The sequence below is a fragment of the Genypterus blacodes genome, unplaced genomic scaffold (assembly GCF_046128005.1).
Source record: "Genypterus blacodes isolate CSIRO-AG114 ecotype Tasmania unplaced genomic scaffold, CSIRO-AGI_Gbla_v1 ptg000072l_1, whole genome shotgun sequence".
Taxonomy (NCBI): domain Eukaryota; kingdom Metazoa; phylum Chordata; class Actinopteri; order Ophidiiformes; family Ophidiidae; genus Genypterus; species Genypterus blacodes.
The window spans coordinates 1012226-1029010 of record NW_027466882.1 but is presented as its reverse complement, the minus strand read 5'-3'; the positions used below and the strand labels follow the sequence as shown (position 1 = coordinate 1029010).

The window sequence follows — 16785 nt, the reverse complement described above, 5'->3', positions numbered from 1 at the left end:
CTATGTTCCCTCAGCCCTATGTTCCTTCATTTCTAATGAGGGTTAGGGTTAGGGTTATCTAATCTTAGAAATGAGGGAACATAGGGCCTCATTTTGAAAAAAATCTTAGAAATGAGGGAACATAGGGCTGAGGGAACATAGGGCCTAATTTTGAAAAAATCTTAGAAATGAGGGAACATAGGGCCTAATTTTGAAAAAAATCTTAGAAATGAGGGAACATAGGGCCTAATTTTTAAAAAATCTTAGAAATAAGGGAACATAGGACTGAGGGAACATAGGGCTGAGGGAACATAGGCATGCTCCCCTGTAAGACACACAGTCCCCCTCCGCCTTGCTTTAGGTTGGTCACAAATCTTTCACACACAAGTTTTCCCAATATTACTTTGCTTGAATGGCGAGACACAAATTTGAATTGACAACCGGTCCTTCCTGATGTATGCGTAATTTTATGCGGTTTCATGCCGACTTTCCATAGCAAAGTCAAAGTGTCCTCCGTGACTGAAAATAATTAATTCCTTACGGATTTGTTAATGTGCGATTTCTAGAAAAGGGGGTAAACTGTCTGGTTTCAGTCACGCTTTGGAAGGAAAATCACCACGTAATGCAATTAAAATGTGTAACAAGTTATAAGATACTATTAGGTTATAGTTCTGTTCTGTCCGATATGAGCAAGTTGTTCTGATTTCACTTGGAATTTGGCGCTTTGTCACTTTAATTGAAACATTTACATTTTCGCTCAATTTTTTCCAAATGTTCATTCCCTTAACATTTTCTTTTCATTTGCTTTCCTGATATAACTGAACACCATAATAAGAAGATAACTGACTACACTCATTGTTCGTGCTGTCCCTCTGTTAATTTGATTGCAAATAAGAGGAATTGGCTGTTGCAAGAGAGAGGAAGAGGAGAGAGAATCAGTAGAGCTGAATGATGTCACCACTGAACCCTGCAGTAAAATGATGACCAACAAGCCACTCTGTGTTTGACAGAAACTCAAAACTACTTCCCAACCTTCCGTTTTTCTAAACTTCAAAAACATTCCAGCCCCTAAAAGAAACATATTTTTGTCCGATATAAATCTTGGACTCTGTTCCCCTGGGCACACACCTTGATTGATAGATGTAATGTTACGATATTAATTTAGAGGATAGCAATATAAGCTCTACTAGTATCACCTAAATCCTTTCTAGACGCCATACATCTATCACCCACTTACATGTAAAAACAAGTGGTACAGTTCATATTGTCTGAATCACCACAATTACATGCTACTGATTTATTGTCTGCCCTGTGATGGAGGCAGAAATGTGAGTAATATGTAGACATGCCTGGAATTTGCTGGATTCAGCGGTTCACCAAATATACACGATGTGTAGTGTAATCTAGCTGTGATTACAACGTTTGTATGTTGCGTAATCCAAGTCTGTTACTCTGCGTATGGAAACACAGACAGATGGCAACTCCGATCTAATTCTAATGTTTCTATCACAACTGAAATATAGAATAGAATAGAATAGAATCTTTATTGGGTCAAATCACACATGCAAACACGGCAATCTGCTCAAGGGAACCTCGGCAGAGCCCTGGAGGCAAACTGGCAACTCTCCAGCTGCCACAGGACTCGAACCGGCAACCATAGTGTCCCTATGAACTGAGCTACTAAAGTAACTATTTGCATTATTTGGACAATCAAAGTCGCACGCATGTAAATTCGTCCAAACAAAACGAGCGAATTTGTGGTGCCCCATGGAAATGATAGGAAAATAGTTCTCACCAATGAAAACGACTCAAATATAAAGACTTCACATTTGGGCTCAGAGCAAACACTCACACAGTTCTTTTATATGCTCTTTGCAATTCGCCGGTAGACAAGCAACGAGCAAGGAAAGAAGTCTAATACAACACTCCATCATAAACTAAAGGACTGAACATCACAGGTTGATGATACATGAGCGCGAACGGGTATCCGAGAGGAGATTTTCCCTTTAAACTCTCCTGCTTTTGATGATGCAGTGGAGACGACTGCTCATGACTCACTTGGGGGAAGCGAGGGGGAGGTAGAGAAGGAGGAGGATGAGGAGGAGGAGGAGGGGGGCGCATATTTTTTTGCAAAGGAGCCTGTAATACAATCTCCACGGTTATGGTGTCGTTCTCAGCGTGAGTGCGTGCTGTGTAATTTTATCTGCAGTATTTCCTGAGGTGGCACATTTTGCCCGGGTGAAGCCGGGGACCTGTTACGGCAGATCGGCGCGGGCGAACGAGCGAACGAGGCCGGGGGAATCCGAGGGGGAGAGAGAGGAGAGAGAGGGGACGGATTATACAGCCCGGTTCCTCGCACTCCATGCATGCGTTCTTTAAACAAACACTTGTTTTTTCTAATATTTCCTCAGATCAGCGCCTGTGATAATCCCTAAAGCCACTGCAAGATAAATAAGGGAATAACATCTAATGATCAAACACTGGCTTTGGCTCGTGTGTGTGTGTAACTGGAAGAAGTCCCATTACAGGAACGTGAGCACCTGTAAAGCAACACAATTACACAATGCCTGCCAATTACTGTCATAATAACTTACTAATAAAAGCATGTATATATGTAACTATATGTAGCATTTCCTTCATAATGTTTCGGGAAGGGAACATACTGTTTATTTAATATAGTTGTACTAATTATAGCCTAGAAGGCAATGACAAAGATACGTTACTCTTCATAAGTTTGTCATCATTTAATTGAGAATGTAAAAATAATCCATGAATTGATACTCATACAATATAAACGTCTTTCTTTTTGAAACTCTAAATGCGTTAATCACCTGAGCCAACTGCACCTTTTCACTAAATACACTACACTAAACATAATCAGTCATTTCTGGGCGATTTCTGCATTTGCATTTTGTAATAAAGGAATGTGAAAGCTTCCTGTGAGGCAGTCAACTTCAAGCTGCTCATTTGTTTATGTTCTAGCACCGCTGTCTAATGAGCAGTTAACACAGTATATATTTCTGCTGCTGCTGCTGTCAGGAACATTAAACGCATCGCTTCCTTTGTGCTCGACAAATTCCCCATGAAATACCTTCAAAGATACAAATAGATTACAAAAAGCATGCTTAGATTGATGTTTTATTAAGAGCAGATCCCTGTTGTAGTCGTTACCTAATTGGGCTATACACACACCAATCAGCATAACCACATGGCGCAGAAAGAACTGTTTGTTATGTGAGTCAGATTGTACGGCATCCGGTTTGATGCGTTTCAAATTGAGAGACTTCTATGTGGTGGAAGGTGCAGGGGGCACCCGGGTCAGCGCTTCACTCTCGCTCTCTCCCCCGTCTCTTCCACCCAAAGCTGACACATATAAAGACGACGAGTACTACACTGTTTCTAACCTCAGCCACATCCTCTACTTTCTGTAACAGCCGATCACACGTTGGATATTTTTTGTTAAAGAAAGCGTCTGACATAACAACGAGCGTTCGGTTAGGAGAGGGGAAGAAAAAAAGAAAGAGAAAACATATATATACGTTTTGTATGTAAAGTGCCTTGAGATGACCTTTGTTGTGATTTGGCGCTGTATAAATTAAATTGAATTGAATTGAATAACAAAGCATTATGAGAGCAGGGATGTACACGTGTGAGTTAGGTGATAATGGAAACAAAGAAGCGGAAAAGGGGTTAAAGCATAGCCCAGTTATGTTGATGTGACATGACAATCACTGCTACACTGCCGGATATCTGCCGAAGTCCAGGGATGTGTATCACACCGCAGAGGACCGCAGTCTTTAACTTGAGCGGGGGACTTCTTCTTCTTCGTGTTTCTCTCTCAATCATTATCTTACATCATACCACGGCCAAATCTCGCACAGTCGTCTATAGGAGCAGCCTTTACGGGTGAGGTCGCTTCCCTCTTTTGATCGTGTTCACATAGCTCTGCCTGCCCTCTGGGGTATAATTATAAAGTACACCGTGTCCTTGTGTCATATGAAATAAGGAGAAGTTGAATAATGGTGCTTGTATTGTTGCTTCAAGCGGGATTGTTGCGTCCGGGCTCGCTGCAGCAGCCACCTATAAATGGCACAATGTTGCAAAATAAAAGGTTTGGCTCATCCGCTCCTGGTATCAGCATCATACATGAGCTCATAAGCTACACCAGCATACAGGCTTAGTTAGCTACGCGCTTCACAATTCTTCCACGCGTTCACTGTGAATGAATGAATGAATCAGCCTGTGGGATCTGGCGCACTATTCCGCACGTTACGAAACTGAATCGTGATTGTTTTTGGGTCGTGGCTGAGGGAGAGAAACAAGGAACGGGAACGCCACGAGGTCTGGCATCAGCTTGCACCCTTTCGCTCTGTTTGAATGATGTGTTTACTCCCGATCGGAGCGCAATATTTTGCAGCTGTAGTTGAGAGTTGTTTTGCTCCTGTTTATCAGGTTGAGTTTGAGAAACCGATACAAGAGCGCTAAAGAGCCAACAGAGCAGTGACAGATGAAAACATGATAGTGTTCCAAAGAGCCGTCATCAACACACACACACACACACACGCACTCGACACACACACACACAGAGAGATCAGATTAGCATCATTAGTCATATGAACACTCAAACCTTTGCTTTCACTGTTCTCTGACTCAAAGAAGTAAATTTATTTACTGCTGTGGTTGCAGCTTGTACTCAGACTCTGCAAAAACATGGTCACTGTGCCACAAAAAAATGATGGCTATGATTTGGCAGCATTAAGTGTGACCCAGGTGTGTGCGGTGATTCTTTCACAAGAAAAAGCCCTCCAAGGCACAAGAACCCATGCCCGTTATGTCCGGTAAGTTTCTTTGGAATACAAAGTAGGAGGAGAATAAATGAGTCGGACGACGGAAAAACAGTCACCTTGAAATGAAATGACCTCATTCGCAGGAAATCAAAGCAGACGCCGTTTGAGAGATTAGCTGGGAGAGGAAACCATAGCTACCTTATCACAACAAGATGAAGCAAAAACACAGCTAAACTCCGGATGAGAGCTTGAGCATGTGAACAGAGGCATCATGGCAGCACGGGCACAGACCCAGCAGAAGGACAGAGCGTAAAAAAAAGAGATTTAGTGCAGATCTACCTCTTGGCACTGGTGGAGAGCTTGGCAGCGGTCTTGCTGGATATTTTTGCCTCCTTTTTCTTGGGCTGGGTCTGATCCCGTTGCTCGGGGCCCGGCTGCTCTGGAGGAGCCGCTTCTCTCTGCTCGGCATCCGAGCTTCCCCCGCTGGTGTTAGGGCTGTCGTCCGGCCTCGGCTGCACCTCGCTGGACATGCTGACACTGCCAGAGGTTTGTGAAAAGTGGGGTTATGGACAAATATCAAACTCACACAGGCCTGTAAAGGAAAGAGCTCAATCACATGTTAAACATTTTTGACCCTGCAAACTAAGATAAGGGAGAAAGATGACTGATAAGACACAGTTGAAACATAGTTAGTGGAGGTTCATCCCGGCCTTCGGGGTAAACAGCTGCTAGGAGGTTTATGTGCCATCACTGGACTGATAGATTCAAGCTCTATGTTCTATATTTCAGCAAGGATAGCCTGTAACTTGTGTGAGACTATGAAGAACATCAGACAGGACAGAAATCACATCTTCAGTCACATCATCTGTAGTTACCAGTCCAGCAAATGCACTTGAGAACATGAATTTGCTCTTTCCTGAGCAAAATACACCAGTAGGTAGAACCTGAACGACCATAACAAAGGACAAAGAGGTTCTCCCAGCCAGAAATGTGGTAGCAATAATGTTAATCCTACTGTAAGTGCGTAGTGAGCAGGTTATTCCCCATTAAAAACTGGAAATTAGACAGCTCTAGACAAACTTTTCCCTAAGCTCCCCCCAATTATTTTCACATCAATTTGAACCATCAGCGGGATCGCATTTGGGCAATAAAAAGACATTGATTAAACCGTCTGTAGGTTGTTTACAGATGTGCTGCGGTGTCCTCCGAACCACATCTGGGTGAAGGGGATGAATATCAGGAGGAAGACGTTATAGGAGGGTCGACAAGGAAGGAAAGGGCCAAAGTGTGCTTCGCTCTAGTTGAACTAGATTAAGGCGCATCAATTGCAAATCTTACAGCCATCTTGTCAGCACTTCACCTTCCTGCTCTTGTTGCCTTGTTGCACAATGTTCATCGACTATACTACCAGATTAAGGTGCACACGTGCGTCGGATGACTGGAAAACTGCCAGTGCCCTTCAATTTATGTCACGAAGCCATTACATTCCAGTGATTATAGTCGTTTGTGCTCGCGACCACCGTGACATTTCCCTCGCTTTATCCGTCTTAAACGTGGAAAAAACCTTGACTTCTTCCTCTAAAAGGGGGTTTATCATGTGTTTTCATGAATGGCATCTGAGGCTTGCGGAGGCCGACATGGTAAATACAGATTAGATCATTTCATGCTCATCTTCAGAATCAGCCAAGTCGAACAAGCCTTCCATCTCCGTGACAAACGACACCTACAAGGTCACGTTCGGTAAATAAGCCCCCCCTCCCCTCCATCGCCGTGTGGGTGATCCTCAAGGTGAACGCCTCTATTCACGCTCGCAGGGGTCGAGTATAAAAGATGCATAACACGATTGAGCTAGATGTGTGTTGTTGAACTGTAACTGACATTAAATTGGATGGAAATGAGTACAGATTGTTTAATAAATATGACAGTGGGTTTTTTGGCAAGATGACTTGACCTTTGACATTTGACAATCTCCCACCACACACACAGGCAAATCTGACGGAATTAATTGCATTTTGGCGGTGATCTGATATGCAAAGACAACGGGGAGGATTGAATGTGTTGACTGGAACCCTCACAAGTCGAGAAAATGTGTGTTTACGGCTGTCAGGTGAGAACAAACGACAGATCAAAGGAAGGAAAGTTGCACACACACAGAGGAGCAAGCACATCACCTTTGCAAGTCCTTTTTTTTTTTTGTCTGGAGGTGTGTGAAGCTGCCAAAACAACTCAGCCATACTATCATCATCTGGGAAGGATTCTTAAATTGCTTGTTACGTATTATTGAGCAGCTCTTAAAAATACAGCATACAGCACCCGAGGGAGAAGCGAGAGCGACACATCCCGCTCTCCTTGTTTAGCACAAACACCGGAGCAAACCTGCGGAAATGCAGGCAGGTAGCTTTCCCTCCACCATCACCAACACTTTGATGAGAACCATTTCAGAAAGCATTTATAACACCGCTCAACCAAGCACCTCGCTATTTTTTTCAAACGCCATTTCAACTTTTTCCAAATTCGCTTCGCCATGTTCGCTATATTAATTCCACCGCAGGCTAACTAGCAATTACGGGAGTTGACATTTTATTGCTCTTAAGTGCTGTTTGGTGCCACGGTTGCGCGTCGAATCGCCCCCCTAACAAATTTTAAAGGTCTTTTGAGGCGTCCGGGCCCCCCCAACTGTAAATGTAAATGTTTATCAATGTTTAACCAAAGAGCAAGGTTAGCTAATAATGGGGAGAACATTTTGGCGAGAGGTTCTGTCCGTAAATAGATGACACGTATCGGGGGGGCTGACGTGAGGGAGCCCCCCGAGCCCTCACCGCCCCGCTCTGGATACGGATAGTTACTAGCAAAAAAAAGAAGCTCGCTAACATCATTCTTTACGTAAGTTATGTAGAACACGCTAAATGCCACATGTATGTGACATGTATCGTATACAATAGAAGCTCGTGCTGACCACAGCCAAATCTGCTCCAGCACAAAAGACAGAAGGGATGCCCCCCCCCTCCTCCTCCTCCTCCTCCTCCTCCTCCTCCTCAACCACCACCGCCGCCACACCACCACCGCCCCCTCCTTCACTGAAGATAACCCAATAAACCTCCATTGTGTTTGTAGAGAGAGGGTTTGGGGGAAAGATACGGGAGACTCACCTTTCCAAACAGGCTGGACAGGTGGCGGGTGGAGAAATGTGTTGTAATGTCCACTGTATATTCCTTAATCCGTGCGCAGGATGTTCGCTTCTTTCCGTCTGTTGCAGACTGCCAGGGAGAATGTGACAAACCAGGCAGGTCAGGCTAGTCGGAGGATTAAGTACGACATCCGGTTTGGTCACCAAAATAAAAGCTGTTCACGAGGCCGAGTGCGTTTCGCCAAAATCTCAATCCTCCAACAAAGCCTTTATCTGTCCTGTTCTAATAAGAATGTTTTCTATGTTTCATCAAATCTTTCTATAGTTAAGTTATTCTTCTCAATTTGACCATCCTAACTAAATATTGCAGTGAGAGGATTAGTGTCAGCTCAGGGTTTGGACCTATGACCTCACGCCTATGAGGCAACCACACTACTGGGCCTCTGTGCTGGCATAAGATGGTCTAGACCAGAAACAACAATAATAATATAATTTAATGGCTTCATTTGTCACGAGGAAAAGTGGTTTATAAAATTGATCTGGAGCCAATTTTAATTGCACATACTGGTAATCTTGGGCCACGAGATGAAAGCCTGATGTTTCAATGAGATTGATGTATTACTTTGAAGAAACTGACAAAAATATGCATCATAAAAAGAATTCCTTTATCCACCCCTGAATTACGATGAGTTCTTCCCTGATATTTTTACAAACTGTGACAATTACGATAAATGTAAATAAGAGCGCAGAAAAAAGGTGATGATGGTGATGGTATACATCTGCAGGAGGAAAGAGTAGGATGAAAGAAAACAACCTGATTAAGGTAGACTTCCAATTTTAATTTATGGATATCAAATCCTACCCTAGATCATCTTAGGGGCAAGATCATCTGAGTGCTCTTGCAATAGTCAACATCAATCATGAGGTTAGCAACCAGTGGTCACAGGATAAAATATCTACTGCTCAATATCCATGAAAATATAAATAACAAAAATGTGAGGAGAAATCATGTTTATTTGTATAGCCCAACATCAGATACAATGTCTCAACGGGCTTTATAGGCCCACAAAAAAGGAAGATAAAAAAAATTACAAACAGCCAAAAAAGGTGTACCCGTATACAGGAAGATCTGTAATCATTTTTATGATTTTTTTTATTTCTCTTCGTAGTTTTTTTGCCACAACATAACAGAAATGTTCGTTCGTTTCAGTTAGTAGGTAATGTGCCGTTTCCTCAAATGCAACAATTCATAAGCCTTACTTTCAACACAAAGTACCTTATTTTCCGGTCTCATCCTTTTTCCCTTGACTTGACGAGTCAGACCGCCTTCTGTGCGCGTCCCCAAAGCGAGTGCGCGCAAACTGTGTGTGCTGTGAAGCATTACGGTAGTCTTTGATGACAGTGTAGAATACAAAGGAAGTGCCAGACGAGACACTTAATCCGTGTCAAATGTGTGAATTATGATCTGGAGAGGAAATAAATGGAATATGTCGTAATAGTTTAAAGTAATCCCCTGATCTAGTCAGATGCATGAAGTCTAATGTGGATGCTTGAGTCATAAAGAACCGTTTAGGAGACACGTGTTGATCAGTCAATCATGTTTCCCCAAATAGATAGCTCATCTTCTATTATAGCTCTATTAACATCCATTGAAATAAGACTAATAGAAATAACTAAGAATTTCTTACAAACATTTCTCAAATGATCAACTTATATAATTTGAGGCACTTGGGTAAGAACGTTGTTAAATTGTATTTTATAGATGATTGCCTCAGTCTGTCTATGGTCTGTTTAGACTTAGTTCTCCCCAGCGGAACCTTTTCGTGTAGTGCTTGTTTCTTACCGCTAACAGTGACGGACATTAGCTTCTCAACATGCGCCATTGAAAACAAACGGAGCCGTCAGTGCGGGCTGCTGTTTTCTTTCATTTGTTGGTTCGCTATTTTAAGCTTACACTAAGCGCTGGTTTGTTATTTATAACAATGGAGACCATCTTAGAGCAACAGCGCCGTTACCATGAAGAGAAAGAGAGACTAATGGATTCTAAAACGAAAGAAATGTTACACAAGAAATCCACTGTAAGTTTGATGCTAACATTAGCATAATTGCTAATCAAATACGGCGATCGTAGGAAACATCTGCAAGTAAAGTTGTGTTCTTAAACGTGTTTTTTCTTGTTTTCAAACAGCCGCGGGAACAGATAAATTCTGACCACCGCACAAGAGCCATGCTGGATGTAAGTACTAGTTTGTTTTATTTACTTGAAACTGGAAACCGCTAGTAGCAGCTAACGGTGGTGTTCGCTAACGACCTGCAGCCGATAGTTTCCAGATAAGGTTTACGTCCGAATGTCTCATCAGAAAGCCTGCAGGTACCATTGATGGACACTGAGCTCTGGTAGTCCGTATTTATGTATGGAAATTTTAATTTTGCTTTGCGGTTTATCAATTTAATTTATGGATCAGATTTGTGAGGGAAAATGGAGCTGCTATATCCTCACTTGTCCCTCCACTACTGTGTTCACTACTGTGCATCCAGAGAAACTCATTTTAAAACTCATTTAAGTGTTGTTTTTGGAAAAGACTGACTGTTTAGGATTTTTACTTTCAGTATTACTCTGTGTTTTTGACATCTGATCCTCATTGTAGCTCTGTGTACCATAGAGTGGTATTTTTTCTATGGCTAAATAAACTCTACAGAAGTTCTACAGCAAGTACAGGTGTAGCTATGTGACCCTAATATGAGTCTAGATTTCACAGTTCCCTTATGATTATTGCATTAAAACCACCAATTTTGCTCCCGTAATGTCCTGAATTTTGCAGCACTTTTTCCCAAATTATCCCAACATTTTCAGTTATTCATATTGCCAAATTTGAAATGGATCTGTAAGATATGATTAGTATTTCATAAGGTGTGTGCAGGTGTGTTTTCCATAAGTTCGTTATGTGGCCATTGTTCAGGAACATGCATAACCAATCAAGCAGATGTGATGTACTGAAAATGGGTTTATTCTTTTATAGAGATACGTAGAGGTGAGCTCAAATCTCAGAGACTCCTATGAAGACAAAGATGGGTAAGTCTTATACAAAGCTGTTGTTTTGAAATGACTTTCATTCAGATGTAGGATTGCCCTCTTCTGTTTATCACCTCAACAGTTCTGATTGGAATTTTAAATAAATACATTAAACAAGCCAAATGTTTTTTCCTCTCATTATCAGAATGCGAAAGGATGAACTCTCTGCCATCTCAGGACCTAATGAGTTTGCAGAATTCTACAACAGACTGAAACAGATAAAGGAGTTTCACAGAAAGCATCCGAATGAGGTAAGCAAGCTTCTTGTGAAATGAGCAAATTAGACCAAAGTCTTTGGAATTGTTTAATGATATAAGTTTTTTTTTTCTTCCAGATATCCATTCCTATGTCAGTGGAGTTTGAGGAGCTGATGAAGGCCAGAGATAACCCGAGCGAGGAGGCTCAGAGTAAGTCTACATCCAGTTAAACAAGCTGATCTGCACGTCAATTTCCTTTTGACATGCTCTGTCTCATAACACAAGTTTGTTATAAGCAGGCTAAATTTGTTGTTGTTGTCTGGTTTTACTAAACTGAGGCAGATGGAAATATCTAGTTTAGGACGGAGAGCCAAATGAAAAAGTTGAGGTCGATTTCTGTCTTGGTGGTGCAGGCCCTGATCATTAATGGAGAATCTTGAGTCAAATGTGTGTCTCTTCCACAGACCTGGTGGAGTTCACTGATGAAGAAGGCTATGGACGCTACCTCGATCTCCATGACTGCTACCTGAAATACATCAACTTGAAGGGAGCTGATGTAATGATCCCTTAATTAAATATCCCTAATTGAGGCTTCACTCCCAGTATGAATTCCTTGTTGTAACGCATGTCTTTTTTGTTTCTCCACAGAAACTCGAGTACATCACATACCTGTCTTCATTTGACAAGCTTTTTGAGATCCCCAAGGACAGGAAGAACGCAGAATACAAGAAGTAGGTCCATCATAACTTACATCTACAGAAAGGTTCAACAGAAAGTTTGATGCCAGGTGCAAAGGTGCAATTTATTGGATTTCTGATGTAACATACTTTATTTTAAAATGGTCTGGACAAAATGATTGATACCCTTTCGAAGTGATAATAGGATTGTAGTGACATGTCAAGTAGACAGTATTCTTTAATTTATGTGACAGTGTACGAATTCTAAGTGTTTATCCTTATATGGAGATCACCACCCGCTTCTGGCTGTTTTTTTAAACAACCCAAGTCAGAGAGGATCATTTACTTTGCAAGTAATTCTGGAACTCCGATTTCCTTTTTCGCTTTTTTTTGCCAGTATGGTCAAAATGGTCTTAAAAAAGTATTTTAAAGTCTTGTTGTTGAAACCTGTAGCAACACTGTTCAATCAGTCATTATGCTCATTTAGATGTATAAAAGATTCACCTGTGCTGTTTGGCCTCATCGTATCATGCGTATCACACTGAAAACGGACGAGAGAAAGAAGAGTTTTCTGAGTAAAGGAAGAACATAATTAGCAAGGATGGCCTGTAAGAGCAGCTTGATTCAGCTTGAAATGCTAAGTAACACAGGAGCTTTTATGTTACATAAGCTCCTATGTTCACACACGAAAAAAAACCGAAGCTTTCAAAGAGAAGATTACCATCACTGCTGTGAAACATGGATGAGGCTCACTTACTGTATGTAATAGGGTTGCTCTGCGTCTGGCGCAGGGACTCTTGACTCTATGCTGGGCACAATGAATCAGAAGATGAGCCAGGCACTCTGAAGCCAAACATGCTGCCCAGTGTCAGAAAGCTCTGCCTCAGCCACAGCTCATGGCTCCTCCAATAGGATAATGACCCTGAGAGTAGAACAAACTACCAGCTGAGAAGTGTAGAAGTCTCATTCAGAGCTAGAGATAGAAAGATGAGATGAGTAGATGATAGAAAAAATGATATCTAGTTCTCTGTACATCGATCAAATTAGATATATTTTCACCCAGGGCATTTCCCATTATTTCTGTTCATTTCCTCACCATAATGCATAAAGATGGTCAAACAGAAAATAGTTTAGACTGTCATTTTTAAGAATTTGATGTGACTAATTTCTAATATTAGTCAGCAATGTGTTGGACATGTCCATCGCTGAGTAGCGAGGTCAAATCTGGCAGAATGCTCCAGTCATACACAAGCTGTTAGTGATTAGCCTAATGGCGCATTGAAGTGGTGAAATCTGTAAAAACAAACCATTATGTCCACCAGAGAGTTGTTTAGAGGCATGTACAACCCTCTGAAATTCTACTTGTAATGTGGCTGGAGATTCCTCTGTGTGGAGTCAGGTCACTTCATAGGACAGTTATCAATATATGTGCTTATTATTATTGAAATGATTAACTCTCCACATGCCTTAATTGACCCAAGCAGAATTGAGTATACGGAGAGAGTTGAACAATAAGTAACTGCACACAGCTGAAGCACAGCTCGCCTTTCTGCAAAGCACTTAGGACAGTTTGCATCATCAGTATTTAGCCATATAAAGACACAGTAATAATGGCTTATCAGAAGTAAGCGTCTTCTCTGTAATGGCTGTTATCTGTTCAGGTGCAAAGTGAACTCGTCTATAAACCTTTACTGCATATGTAGCACCTGTAGTGATTCATAAGTAGTAGTACAGTAGTTGTAAACATGAGTCTCCTCATGTTTGCTGAACTCTATACCTCAGATACAGTGACCTCTAGTGGCCTGTAAGTTTTTGGGTACAGAATGAGTAGTTTTAGCAAATCCGCATCAGTACTGTCTCGTCTGACTTGTTGGTTTTTGTGCGCAGGTACTTGGAGATGCTGTTGGAGTACCTGCAGATCTACACAAGCCGGGTCAAACCTCTGCTAGACCAGAACGAGCTGTACGGCAAAGTGCTGATAGATTTCGAGAAGAAATGGGACAACGGGTCCTTTCCTGGCTGGCCTGTAAGGACATCACACACACTCGTGCCTTTTTGTATGAATTTCGGGGTGTTAATCGCGTTTGATCTGATGGCTTTCAAATATCTGATTCTTGTAGAAAGAGACGAGTAGCGCTTTGACACATGGTGGCGCTCATCTGGACCTCTCTGCCTTCTCTTCTTGGGAGGTAAAATATCTATTAGTGCTCAGACTTTCACACACACAAGTACACTTTTTATATTATATCCATACTAAACCGGCTCATTTGTTTTTAATATATTTGTGTCTTCTTCTGTCCTACAGGAGTTGGCATCCTTGGGTCTGGACAGATTGAAGTCTGCACTCATGGCCTTGGGTCTTAAGTGTGGAGGGTGAGCATGTTGTAAAATATAACGGCACATTTGTCTGCTTTTGAATTCTGCCAGGTTATGCTAGTGGCTTGATTGGCACGGATACCAGCTAACGTAATGTTCTTACTGAGTAGCTGCTATCACATTAAAAGTTTATAATTGCTATTTAAATAAGAATAAAGGTGAGAATGTAATTTGAATACGAAATTATACTCTTCTAAGCTGTTTATTCCATTTATGCATTGCTAAAACCCAAAGTCCGAAATGCCAGTGGTGTTGATATATAAGCACAACTTTAAGAACACATTTTAGTGGGTGGGATGAGAACGTTTCCTTTCGTTGTTTGATGTCGAATCTCTATGTTTGGACAGGACTCTGGAGGAGCGAGCGCAGAGGCTCTTCAGCACTAAAGGCAAATCCCTGGAGTCGCTGGATCCCTCACTCTTTGCCAAGAATCCCAAAGCCAAAGGCCCTAAAAAGTGCGTGTGTGTGGAAAATGTCTATTTTGCCGGCACCGCATGTTGTGATGACATAGACATTTGAGTACTAACTAACAATTTCAACCCTCACTCACATCCGCAGAGACACCGAGCGCAACAAGGAGATTGGCTTTTTCGAAGCTCAGGTCTATGAATACATCGAGATCCTCGGGGTAAGAGAATATGAATGATGATAGACTTCTCAGATAATCATTTTGCGACTCCATTTGAATCGAGTAAAATGTATTGTAAAAAATGCGAGCCGTGTGCTTTGTCAGCATTTATAGATGAAAGTGGCACAAACCGAGAGCGGTCTCCCCGCAGTGTGATAATAATATGTTAATCAATGTGACCTCTGCCTCCAGCCGCAACTCATTTAGCAGCTAGTGCATGGATATGACCGTTCTGACGTGTGAGGTCGCCGGTGTTATTACAGGAGCAGAGGCAGCGGACTGATGAGAACGTGCAGAGGAAGCAGGCCAGGACCGGAGAGGAGCGCGAAGAGGAGGAGGAAGAGCAGCTCAGCGAGAGCGAAAGTGAAGACGAAGACAACGAGATCATCTACAACCCCAAGAACCTGCCGCTGGGCTGGGATGGCAAGGTCAGCCGACACACTGATCTCATCCATCACCTCTATGGGAAACATTCAAGATCGGAGACTTCTGTTGGGATTGCACTTTATTTCATTATGTCTCTTAGTAGTGATTATGTTATTCCTGTTCACTCAGGGAGCCCATGCCTCTGTCAAGGCCTCACACACCTGATTACATTAAAAACAGACTTTTACTACCTTGAAATTAATAGTTTTGAGAAGATTTAGTATACACATTTACTGTTTTGCAGACATCTTGTAGACCCAGGCCCATGTGTTTCACTCTTCTGCTCCTATGTGCTCCGCATGTTTTATTTATGTCTAAAGTGAGGCTACAGTATATACTGACCCGCTTTTTTCCCTCCCTCCAGCCTATTCCATATTGGCTCTATAAGCTCCACGGGCTGAACATCAACTACAATTGTGAGATCTGTGGAAACTACACCTACAGGGGACCCAAAGCCTTCCAGAGACATTTTGCGGTATGTTGGCTTTTTATCAAGGATTCACCGTTGCAGAGGGATTTCTATACAATTCAATAAACAACTCTAGGCCCTTCTAATAGATTTGGGCGTCTCAATTGTTGAAACAGAAGAAGATGCACAATGTGATGGTATTTTGTGACATTAAATGTGAAATGTACTTTTGTGTGTAGGAGTGGCGACATGCTCATGGAATGCGCTGTCTGGGAATCCCCAACACTGCCCACTTTGCCAACGTCACACAGATTGAGGATGCTGTTGCTTGTGAGTTTTTATCTTGACAGTCATGACTATAGAATGCTGCGTGTATACTGGATGTCAGAAGTATGTTGAGTATTTAGTGTCAATAAGTTAACTGTGATTATGTGTGTTTTTTCCAGTGTGGACAAAGCTGAAGTCCCAAAAGGCATCAGAGCGGTGGCAGCCAGACACAGAGGTCGGTATTCATGTCATTCGTATGAAATATGTGTGTTTTAATTGTATTAACTTTGCGTGTGTGGATGATCAGTAAATTTGATTTGATAATCCCACTCAGTTGATTAGTCAGCTCGTTTAAATGCAAAGTTCTGCAAGCTTCCTAGTTCCTAGACTTGTGCTCATTCCACCACTCTTGTGTGTTTTCAGGAAGAGTACGAGGACTCTAGCGGAAACGTGGTCAACAAGAAGACCTACGAGGATCTGAAGAGACAAGGGCTGCTGTAGATTGAGAATATGAAACGACGTAGAAATGGAAAAATTCACAATTTCTGTCACATTTGCCCTATTTTTTTTTTTAAATCTCATTCTGCCTTGTTTTAATTTGTAAGTATAAATGTTTTACAGACTGTTTCCCACCCTGCATTCCTCCCTTTTATAAGTTTGGTAACATGGCATCCATTGATTATGATAATAAAGACGTGCTTTTGTCACTGTTTGTGCTAAATGTGGCCGTGTCCTCCTTTACTGGTGAATCAGGTGTCTGATAGGATTTCCCCCAGTGTTGTTCAGACGTTGCAGTGGGTGTGTTCTCCTCACAAGCACGTTACAGTATATCTGTCGTA

General features: G+C 41.9%; 2 protein-coding genes across 2 annotated transcripts in view; one reads left to right on the top strand and one right to left on the bottom strand.

Annotated features, from left to right (window-relative positions):
• LOC143005841 (ubiquitin-conjugating enzyme E2 E2-like) overlaps nucleotides 1-8054 on the bottom strand; it is a 50327-nt gene extending 42273 nt beyond the window's left edge. The window contains exons 1-2 of the mRNA XM_076157251.1: nucleotides 7916-8054; nucleotides 5106-5303 (exon numbers count right to left, since the gene is read on the bottom strand). Of these exons, the coding sequence (XP_076013366.1) occupies nucleotides 5106-5296 (191 nt within the window). The 5' untranslated portion in view covers nucleotides 5297-5303; nucleotides 7916-8054. The remainder of the gene's footprint in view (nucleotides 1-5105; nucleotides 5304-7915) is intronic.
• A 1701-nt stretch (nucleotides 8055-9755) lies between these two features.
• Nucleotides 9756-16667, top strand: sf3a3 (splicing factor 3a, subunit 3). The gene is made up of 17 exons (XM_076157244.1): nucleotides 9756-9971; nucleotides 10082-10129; nucleotides 10914-10966; nucleotides 11112-11217; nucleotides 11301-11373; nucleotides 11628-11719; nucleotides 11812-11894; nucleotides 13728-13866; nucleotides 13961-14029; nucleotides 14146-14213; nucleotides 14564-14671; nucleotides 14775-14844; nucleotides 15108-15272; nucleotides 15635-15745; nucleotides 15919-16009; nucleotides 16126-16181; nucleotides 16370-16667. Exons 1-17 carry the CDS (start codon nucleotides 9876-9878, stop codon nucleotides 16445-16447), a joined length of 1506 nt encoding a protein of 501 aa, XP_076013359.1. The 5' UTR covers nucleotides 9756-9875; the 3' UTR covers nucleotides 16448-16667.
• Nucleotides 16668-16785: the final 118 nt, after the last annotated feature.

Coding starts and splice junctions, on each gene's coding strand:
- sf3a3 (XM_076157244.1), top strand. CDS start 9,876: ATGGAGACCATCTTAGAGCAACAGCGCCGTTACCATGAAGAGAAAGAG. Junction 11,720..11,811: donor TCAACTTGAAGGGAGCTGAT/GTAATGATCCCT, acceptor GTTTCTCCACAG/AAACTCGAGTACATCACATA. Junction 14,672..14,774: donor AAAGCCAAAGGCCCTAAAAA/GTGCGTGTGTGT, acceptor TCACATCCGCAG/AGACACCGAGCGCAACAAGG.